General features: G+C 44.7%; 1 protein-coding gene across 1 annotated transcript in view; it reads left to right on the top strand.

The window, feature by feature from the left end:
* The window catches only part of fam53b (family with sequence similarity 53 member B), a 12,439-nt gene extending 3,423 nt beyond the window's left edge, over positions 1-9,016 (top strand). Inside the window, exons 2-5 of the mRNA XM_024285228.2 lie at positions 2,547-2,760; positions 3,297-3,351; positions 4,083-4,840; positions 8,116-9,016. Of these exons, the coding sequence (XP_024140996.1) occupies positions 2,671-2,760; positions 3,297-3,351; positions 4,083-4,840; positions 8,116-8,463 (1,251 nt within the window). The 5' untranslated portion in view covers positions 2,547-2,670 and the 3' untranslated portion in view covers positions 8,464-9,016. The remainder of the gene's footprint in view (positions 1-2,546; positions 2,761-3,296; positions 3,352-4,082; positions 4,841-8,115) is intronic.
* Positions 9,017-10,630: the final 1,614 nt, after the last annotated feature.

Raw genomic sequence — 10,630 nt, 5'->3', positions numbered from 1 at the left:
ACTTCTCAGCTGTCATGGTTGCCTTCTGGCCCTTAACAGATAAAGTGCTATCGAACTGCACAAGTATAGAGGCCCTTCTCATTCCAGATAATAGCAGCATCATAATGAAAGGGATGTTGGTTTTACCATATGAAGGGGAGTGACACAATTTCACGGCAGGCTATAGCCGTGTCATCTGCGGTGTATGCTGCAGCCGGGTTGCATTTCCAAACTTCTTAATGGCCTTTCAAGGTCGCAGGGCTTGGTTTGACTCGTATAACTGTGTGCTCAGCTTGTCATGCAGCTGAGGAATGTTTATAATTATGTTATTAACCTCACCCATTTCAAGCCTTCAGCAGATTTATGTGATTTGAAAAAAAAAAGAAAAAAAAACACGGATGGAGAAAGGATAATTAAACTATTTCTCAAAAGAATGTCAGACAACATTCTCTCATGCCTTCAAAGAATGAAACGCCTTAAGCAGAGGGCTCGATTGGGCCCAACGAAAGCAGCATTCGTCCATAAACGGTGTCTCTGCAAAAACGCCCTGCCAAAACACAAACCCCAGGGTCCAACTTGTTTTCTCAACGTGATAAGTGTTAATAATTGAAATCATCTGTCGGATCCAGACGCCACATCCAGCGTGTCGACTCCTGACGATAGAGCAGTCGCTCCGCCAACCTTAGAAGTCGCCTCTTTTGTTTCCCACGGTGTCTTATCTCCTGCACAGAGTGCCTCTTGTTTTCTGCACACCGTCCACCCCCCACCCTCCTCATCGCCTGCAGTTGTCGTGTCATTTCAACAGACACCATCTGACCTTGCGGGCATCACGCAGTCATCTTGTGTCTCCTTTGGTTTCCTCTACCTGATGTGGCATCACGTGTGAGTGATCCTGTGGTAGTAAACCCCCTCCTGGGTCGGGATGATATGGATTTATGCCTGGGGCTCATCAGCAGTTTTGCTTTAATCGCAGAGAGTTGTTTTGATAACCGCAAGGTCAGCTATTCCCAGCCTGCCTCTGAGGAGTCCATTACACAACTGTGCGCTCCAGAGCGGAACACTTTTGGGAGAACTTGCTCTCCTTTCCACAAACAATCAAAGACTTAAACAAAAATGGACAGCTCTGCTATTAGTCACCCTCTAGAGGAAGTCACATCACGTAAAAAAAAACCCTCTTTCACTTGAACTTCCTGAGCTTTTTATGGCACAGACGCGTCCAAATGTAGGTTGGAAAATTTCCTTTTAGTCAAATGGCTAACCACCTCTCCAATCATGTTTTGATCGATTGTAAAAGTGATTGTCATTTTTACCCAAAATAAGGGCAACAAAAAGGTCGAGCAATTTTGAAGCTGTCCAGTCGTGCAGTTTTGAGCCGGATACTAGCTCAGACGAGGAAAAGGAAGCCTGGATCTAGTCGTCTACAAGTGGATGCATCAGAATGGAGCTTGTGGCCCACCGATTGTAGTGTCTACATCACAGCTACAAGTTTTTTCAAACTGCATTTTGTGTGTCTGCCCCTGATTCATGATGATTTGAGTAAAGAAATATTCAGAAATGTAATTTTAAGCTCAATTTTCTTTGTATATGTCAGAAAAATGTGCCACCAAAAACACAATTTCCATTGGAGTTAATCTTTAAGTGTCAAATATTAAGCCACTTCAAAAGGTTACAGGCTACTTTTTGGAAAAAGGCGGAGCTTCCGAGGTAGCCAAGATCTGTGAAGTAAGTTTGAGCAAAGAGCAGACATGTCTTTTGTCTCCTCGTCCTTTAGCGAGTTTCAGAGTGCTTAGTCATCGTATCATAGCAATATGAGATATTTTGTTTATCTGAACTTTTCTTTCAGTTTGGTTCAACTGGGAATTTTTCTTTTTTTCCTCTTTGTCTTAAAGTCTCGTGCAAAATTTGGAGGCTGTTTGATGCTTTTTTGCTGACAGAAACTTTCAAAATGAGCCTTTCCTCTGAAGTGTTTTCATAGGTTTGGCTGCAAAGTGAAAGTAGAAAGACGCTTCACAGGCTTGCAACATCGTTCAGAAACTACTGTTTCAGTGATCAGGCGAATAGATAACAGACATTTAAAGTTTACCTTTTAAATTCCTTTGCCATTTCCTTTTTATGTCATTGCGAAAAAGATTTTTCTTTAATACTAAAGATTGCTGCCAAAATTAACTTGAAACTGGTGCTTCTTTTTTGAGAAATATGACAGAAAAGTTCTAATTAGATTAGGTTAACTTGATTTGCTATGATTTAGTTGCAGTTTAAGGGAAAGCAAATGTCCGATATGAAGAAGCTGAAACTCAGAATGTTAGGAAAACAAAAAGTTTGATCATTTAGGTAAAGATTACATCAGTGCTTTTGCAGTACAGAATGTTAAATTTCCAGCATTTAAAGGCCTCTGTAAGACGCTTGAAACTTCACACTGAAGAGTTTATGAGCTTTGCATTATGGTGGATTTATTTCCAAGCCCCACCCAGGATCCACTGGGCTCTCTCCTCTGCTTATATGGTCGTCAGAATGTCAGAAATGTACTGAATTCTAACCCCTGTGTTCATCTTTATGTGTCCACTTAGGATCTGGACGAGGAGCGAAGCGCATTCCCGCAGGACTCCAAGGTTGCGCTCTTACCATCATCAGAAGCCTAATCAAGATGGCCTGTAACATAGATTGTCCCCGTTGGATCAACTTGGAAGGAGGATGTGTGTTGCCATGGTAATAATTTTGAAGAAAACACTGGAAAAGAAGGGCGCCGACGATGTAACAGCCTCACGTGCAAACTTGGGCCCGGTAAGCCTTTTTTTTTTAACTTCTCTAAGCAGTTTCTCCAACAGGGTTATGTATGGAGGTGACTATGTGAAAGGGAGGCAGTTGGTCAGTCCACGTCCTGCAGCTTTTACTACATTCTCAAGGGTGAAATCGAACCCCCCCTCCAGTGGAAGCAGAGAGCGGTTCACGACTGACTCACAGGATGTGACGTCGGTGGAACAATGCAGACGTTTATGACTCTGAATGGAGGATAATCGTGTTACTGATAATTGCATCATAATAACTGCCTTCACCGCCGGCTTCAATCCTGCATCACTCCAAACAACAACGTGCTCATTTTCAAAAATGTCCCAGAAACCTTCAGAAAAATTCCCCACCACTTATGCACTCTTCTCAGGGGCATTTATGACCAAACTATTGATAACATTTACAAAGACCTACTTTCAAGAAGTTTTCCAAACTGGATAATTTATTACCTTTTATCACCACATCCTCCCATTTGTTATGATTATCTGACTTTTGGGTGAGTTAACTCAAAATCTGTTTTGCTACTCCAGTTCCAGGCACAGACCATGAGCCAAGGTGCTGCACTTTTCTCCTGTGGACTCATGGGTAAGCATCTAGAAAATCCACATCTTTGTCAAAACAATCTTAACGATGTCTCCACAAAAAAGGAGCAGTAGCTTGATTTCAGTGCTTTGTGATTTTAATCTTTAAAAAAGAACAGAGCTTCTGCATGCCAGTAATGGGCAGTCACATCATTGTTCCGGAACTGACTCAAAGTTGACCGGCCAGTTTTTGGTAAATGTAAACCGAGGAATTTCTGTTATGAAATGACCTGGTAATTACCACACATGGCAGCTGTGATGTTGATTCATGAAGTTTGAATGAGCTCTCTTGTAGTAAACCTTGTAGGACAGTTTATCTTGAGTACCGTAGACTTTTTGTTCTAAAAATAATTGTAAATCATCTTTTGATTGACTTTAAAAGGGATCCTAGCGGTCTTTAATTTATTATTTTGCAGTTTTATGCCAAAATCCAAAAACTTGTGTAATTTTCCGGGACATAGTTTCTGAAAAGCAGCAGTAGTTTATTAGAAATTCACCTGATTTGTAGGCGGAACCAATGATGGGTAGCCCCGCCCACAAATACAATCTGTTTCAAACTGCTTCTGATTTAAATAGAAATGCAGATTAATCTTCTTTCTTCATAAAGGCCCCATAAACGTTAAAAACACCCTTTCATTGTTTTTTTTTTTTTTGAAAGAAACTTGTTTGCAGAACAATAATTTTCTTAAAATGGTCATTTTAAAAAAAATTAAATATGGTAATTGTCTTTTTCAGAGAGGAGCCGATGGCACGACGGACCTCACAGCTACTCCATACGGCAGAGGCCAGTTGGGACCAGCCTGGAAAGCCTGTGGGACGTCCTGCCGGAGGTGCACACAAGCTCCGCCCAATGGGACTGGGACGTTAGCTCTGCTTCCAGCACGCTCACCAGCCTGCTGCAGGACTTGAGTCTGACCGAGGCCTCGTCCTCGCATGTCACGGCGCCCCCAAGCAAGAGACAGTGTCGGTCCTTGTCTTGCTCCGACGAGCTGGGGGGCTGCCGCTCCACCTGGCGTCCGCAGGGCTCTCGGGTGTGGACGACGGTGGAGAAGAGGAGGTGCCACAGTGGCGGCAGCGTCCAACGCAGTAGTGTCGGAAACCTGCAGCTGGCGTTCCCCGCCATGCAGCGCAGCTCCAGCTTCAGTCTGCCCGCCCGCTCCAACGCCTTGGAGGCGCCGTCTTTCACCCAGCACTTACCCTACGCCTTCACCAGCCTGACCCACTCGTCCTCCATGCCCCTGGCGTCCGACCCTTCAGCGCAGCCCCTCTCCCTCTCTAATGAACAGATATGTGTCCCCGAGCCGCGTGGACCTTCACCACCGAGTTCTCCAGACTCCACTCCCGAGCTGGAGCGCCGCGGCGGGCAGGGCGGTCTGGCCCGGAGTCGCTCTCAGCCGTGTGTGCTCAATGAAAAGAAGATTGGCGTGAAGCGCAGAAGACCAGACGACACGCACAAACAGAGGCCTTCACTGGATCTGGCAAAGATGACCCAGGTGGGTGTTTGACCGTGATCTCATTTAGAAAAAAAAAGTTGAGCGAACATTTTGTCCTCACAGAAGTCATCAGTCATTCATTAGAGAACACATTTGGTATTTTCCAACCTGCTGAACTCGGAGCAGACACCTTTTGTCCTCCTCAAATGACCTTTACAGCCCGAGGTGCTGCTAGCTCCATCGGTGGCTGTAACATTTGCTTGTTACATTCTGTTGTTGGGGCAATTTGTGCCTTTCATGTTGGATAAACAAACCCGAGCAGTGAAGGTCAGGCCATTGTGTCCATTCTCCCTCAGCACACCTCTGAGCGTTACTTCAGGCGCCGCTCATAAACAGCAATCATTCATTCGTGCAGGCCCAGCTCAAGGTCCCCCTCCCCCAGATGCTTATTAAAGGTGTTACCTGATGGTTGTGTCAGATGTTTGCTCAGGGGGGGTTGAATCGCCTGTGAAGTCGGTCCGTGCTCAGCTGATTTGGTTTCTGACCCGCTCCGTGAAGTTTTTGGAGATTATAAACACCCCCCCCCCTCCTTGAAGGAGCTCAGCAGTGTCTTAACAACAGTGACACAACAAGCACAGACGCCGGAGAGGTCAGAGCGGAGAAGACGACCTCCGGCGAGCCAAAACCCAACAATATTTTTACAGAGTGGTGTCAGGGCACTCCGATTGTTATCGGCGGCTCTTTCCTGCTGTTCCAGCATTGTTGCACGTCTGTGAGGAAACGGTCAGAGCTGGCAGATACATGAAAGGAACATTCTCTCAGATCGTTTTAGAAGGACTTTCCTTTAGTTCCCAATGGAAATTTTGATTTTAGCATGTTATTGTGGTATTTTTCTGATGATGAAGGACATATATGAACAAAGTTTAGCTTAAAATTGCATTTTGGAGTATTTATTTATTCAAATCGTTGTGAATCTGAAGCAGAAGAAAAAAATAAGTTGGAAAATGATCATATTTGTTGCACAGAAAATACGGTGGATGAACCACAAGCTAGGTAGCATTAGAGTGAGTAAAAAGTCTCAACTATGGATGATGGGAACGGAGGGTGGGGTTGCTTTGCAGAAAACTATGTCCTAGCAAGTTTTTTTATTTTTATTTTGGGAATGCTTTAAAAATAGACCAGAATGGGTCTTTAAATTGTACTCCTGTGTCAAAAATGCCAGCTTATTGTCACTGTACTAAAGGAGAACGCCAGCATGCACGTGGGGGTGTGTGCACGTCTGGAAGGGGAGCGGTTGTGGCAGAGGTTATGGATTGTCACAAAGGAGGGGTGGTATTGATTCCTGTAAAATCAGCTAAGAGATTGCCGGCCCTAACGGAGCATTATGAGCTATTGATTAGATTATCCGGACGGAGAGCCAAGGTCATGGCGATGAGTCATTCTCCTCAGTCACGTACTGTGTTCCTAATTGTTTTTGTAAAGTCCTGCAGTGCGTTTTATGTTCAAAATCCGCCCCGGAGGTCGCTGCTTCCCTGACATCGACATAGCAGCTGATTGCGTCCCCGGTTTTGGGGGGCCAAACGTCTGTCTGTCGCATCAACGGGACACTTGACTGGTGTTGACAAATGTAGGCCAAGAAAAACAGGCCGAGCTTCCCTGTTTACCAAAGATCGGTTCAGATCTGACCCCGTTTGGCTTCTGGGTTTTCTTGTCCTTTGATGATAAGTTTTGTCTGTGTAATCCTCCAAATTGTTGCTTTAAAAAAATAGAACCCAGAGGTTTTCTATTTTTCTCACGCTTCAAAACATCCTTTTAATGCCCGAGAGACTTGTAGGAAAAGCTCCTAAAATGATTAGTCATGTTTGTAATAAAACCTTAAGAAGGTTGAAACACAGAAGATCCTTGAGAGCTTAAAGCTCATTGTTTTTATGCTTTTAGTATTTGTCATGTGCCTTTTAAAAGTGCTGCAATCGAGTGAGTAACATGCAATGTGGCTTCAGATGAGAAATACATGTTTGGACATGTTTCATACAAAAACTGTTGGGTTTTGCCTCATTTTCTCACCTGGTTGCATCATTTTTGCATAAGTGAACAATCAAAGCTAAAACTGATATAAGTTTGGGTTCCTCTCATATCTATTGATGGTTGCAGTTAAAGTAGGCTGTGAGCGGCCCTTTTGAACAGTCCCATGCCTGTTTGGTGTTACATAAACGCACAAATGACACGGCGTCTCACAGAAGCCCCATTCTCTTTTGTCCCTGCGGCCCACCGTCGCGGTGAGGCATGAGGCAGCTGTCCTCCCTTCTTCACATTAGCTGTACAGATTGGATAAGCCTCAGTCGTAAAAGCTCCTCATTCCAGCTCACACAGCTGTCGCGGGGCTCGCCTGCAGCGGCATTGGCACATGTCAGTTTTCCTAGAGAAGTTTCTGGGTTTCCCAGATGTATGTATGCATGCATTGTGCAGGGCCACTGAAAGGCCAGCGGAGTCAAAAGGCCAGCATGAGTGATGTGCACCTTCTGGAGGTCTGGAAGACTTTTTTTTTTTTTTTTTTTGGACTGGGTTTCTGTTAAATGTCACAGCCCCATTCCTCCTTGCTGTTTGAAATATAGGAGTTTTAAAATTCAAAAATTAGACACTAACATTGTGTTAACACAACTTTCCCTATAAATCTATCCTTTTTTTTGTGATATTTTTCTGTCAAAATCTGAACTTGGTTTACAAAACATCATTTTTGGAAATACTTTAACTTTTTAGGATCAAGTTTTAGCAAATATCAAAGATCTTTTTCCAGTGATTCCTAGAAGACTGGGGTTTCCCAGGATCCTCCCCGATTTATTTTTTTTAATACTGATTACCATATTTTTCGGATTATGAGTCTCTCCAGAGTACAAGTTTTAGCAGCAAAAAAAAAAGCGTTATTTAGAAGAAAAAATGATACAGTCACACTTTTGGGAGAACATTTTCTGCTTCTGAACAACTCTACCAAGCCCAGCGTATTGCTAGACTGTGCTTTTTTTTTCTGTACTGTTGTCCATATAATACACTAATACACCAATAATGCCCTCGCATGTTCAAGCAACCACTTCCATTAAACAGTTTGTGTAAATGCTTGATTCACACATAGCTCAGAACATTTTTAAGACCATTTTCGGGATGCATGTACATGCGTGACCATTGAACGTCCATTGCAAGCTAAACCTGAACTTTGAGTAACCAGGGACTCGGATTTGGTAGTGACGTATGGATGTCCCTTTTAATTCATGGAAGCGCCAACTGTTTGAAGGAGAAAGGAATATGTGGGTTTCTCAAAAAAATGTTTTGTTTCTCCACAGAAACTTCACAGCTTCCACAGCCTTAGCTGCCCTGGAATCACGGGCGAGGAGACCTGTGATTCGGCGCCCCCTCCCAGGGGCGCCCCCCAGCGCGACGCCGTCAACTCACTTGCACATGAGCACAACTTAAAAGATTTCCAGCCCCAAGAGGGCGACTTTAACGGGAACAAGTCGTCGGATCCTATCACAGAGGAGGTGGACTGGAACTCTGCCGACTGTGATGAGAGGACGCCGGAAACCTCCAACGGGAAGGACACTGAGCCTTTGTGGGCGGGGCTTTGCAGCATGAAGAGGGACATGTACCAACTGGGAGGAGAGCTCGACATCGAGCAAATTGAAAGAAACTGAGCTGATAGAGCTTCATCACAGGGTGGTACGATGAGCAGAACTCATAGTCTTAAGGACGAAACAAGTGGAAAGCTAATGCTAACTTTTTTTTTTTTAAGAGACTGATTAGGAGCTTTGTGCGATATTTTTGGGGACTTGATCGTTCTTGTGTCTTAGGATAATAAATCAATGTCTAAGAATGACTAGGAAACATGGAAAAAATGCAATTTAGGATCCCAAAGTTCAGAGTTTGGGGTTCTAACTTTTGTTTAACCTCCATTTGCCTAACAGTGCTTTGCTTTGGAGAGAATTCACAGCCGGTTTCTATCAATTCTCTGCACTAAAAGGAGTTTTTCTTTGATGCTAAAACCACAAGCACACAAAGAAATGGACGCTATACCCTCCCGTCCCTATCTGAACACACAACTCTGGGATGACGAGCTCAACATGACACGTCTTGACATTGAGATCCTAATGGTGTTCATGTTCTTTCTACGATTTGTTAATACAAAGTTATGCAAAAGTATAATTTCTATACAAATAAACACAGTTTCAAATGTGTCACTTGTAAATTGCATTCTTGAGGTGTCGTGATTTGTGTATTTTTGGGATAATGGCAGGGTCAGTTCATCTTCAGAACCTGCAGAATCCCTTTTGGGATCACAGGGTTGCTGGAGCCTATCCAACTACAATTTGGTAGAGGCGGGGTACACCCTGGACTGGTCACCAGTCTGTTACATTGCCACTAACTCTCACTTGAGGGCAATTTAGAGATGCCACTTAACCTGTAAAGGGTGTTTTTAAGACCATAAAAGGAAGCTGGAGAAACTCACATTTTTTTAGGGGGATTGTAGAGGAAAAAGCATGTTTACAAAGCCGAAAGTGGCATTTTTGGGAGCAGCGGTCTGGTTTCAAACTTAAACTCTTAAATAAAAAGTAGATTTTTAGGTTTAAACTGTCTCGGCCTTGAATAGATTTAGCTTGTGCTATTCATAAACTGGTGTTCTAAAAGAATTCACCAACCTGCAGAAACAGCATGGTTATTGTTGCAACAATGCAAACTGACCCACTTAAGTTGTGGCAAAACCCGATCACAGCAGGAGTATCACTTCTGCTGATAGGCCTGTGTTTGTGTGCTGAAGTGAGTAAAGGGAAGGACAGCAAGCAGGCAGGCTTGGGACGTCCGGTCCCCCTTCTTATTCTTGATTTTTTTTTTTTTTCCTGATGGCGGGTGGAGAGGTGAAGCCAAGCGACGGTTCACCCAGGAGACCTCCCTCCTACCCTGCCTTGGGAAACAAAAGGGGCTTTTTCTCTGTGGAGCACGGTGACGTGGGAGGCGGCTGTGAATGTGGGCCATGTGTCAGGGCTGTTGCTGCTCCGCTTGCTTCCCCTCCCCGGCTCTGGTGCACAAAAAGAAAAAAAAAAAAACGGAGCCTCATGAGTTTTGTCTGCTCTCCTGCGACTTTCAGTCTTAACCACGCTTCTTTCAGCGCTTCGTTGAAATGCCAGCTGAGTCATTTGAAAAGTTATGCTGAGACTCTGGAGTGCATGCTCCCGTTGTCACGTGACAACTCTCGAGGCCCGCACAGGTCGTGCTCTCTGTGCATGCAAGTCTCCTCGCCGGCTGCAGCCTCTGCGTCTGCAGAGGCCCGTGGAGGAAATGGGTGAACGTGCTGCGCAGCAGACCAACACGCTGAAGCCCCCCTCTTCCATGCCACGGCCTTGAATCAGCGAAGTGACACGAGTGAAAGGAGGCTGTGTTTCAGAGATGGCGCGTACAAACAGGAGGGGTGCGTCACGCCAATATTCTGGACCACAATGGCTCACAACCCCCTCCGGCACTGACATAACTTTGCTGCTGCTGTGCCAAATCATATTGAACTGGAGGCCAAACAGTTGGGACTCAAGTGCAAGAAAAGTAGGATTGGTTAAAGGAAATCTTAAAGACATTGAGTTGGGCTCCAGGACATACAATCATCCTTTCAACTGGGTTACAAACATGCTCGAGTATGGCATTCCTGGAACAGGCTTTGTGTCTGGAGGGCCAAGCTTTAGAGGAGTGGGCAGTGGTGTAGAGGTCGTGTCCGCGGAGAAGGCAGTGACGACAGTGGCCACTCCATCCTAAGCACAGACGGCTCTGTGTTTGGTCCGAGAGCCTGTCAAGCGTGGAAAACTTTGGGCTTCGGTT

The sequence above is a fragment of the Oryzias melastigma genome, linkage group LG19 (assembly GCF_002922805.2).
Source record: "Oryzias melastigma strain HK-1 linkage group LG19, ASM292280v2, whole genome shotgun sequence".
In the NCBI taxonomy this organism is placed as follows: Eukaryota; Metazoa; Chordata; class Actinopteri; order Beloniformes; family Adrianichthyidae; genus Oryzias; species Oryzias melastigma.
Note: the sequence above shows the minus strand (reverse complement) of the source record. Positions and strands in the feature narration are given on the sequence as shown.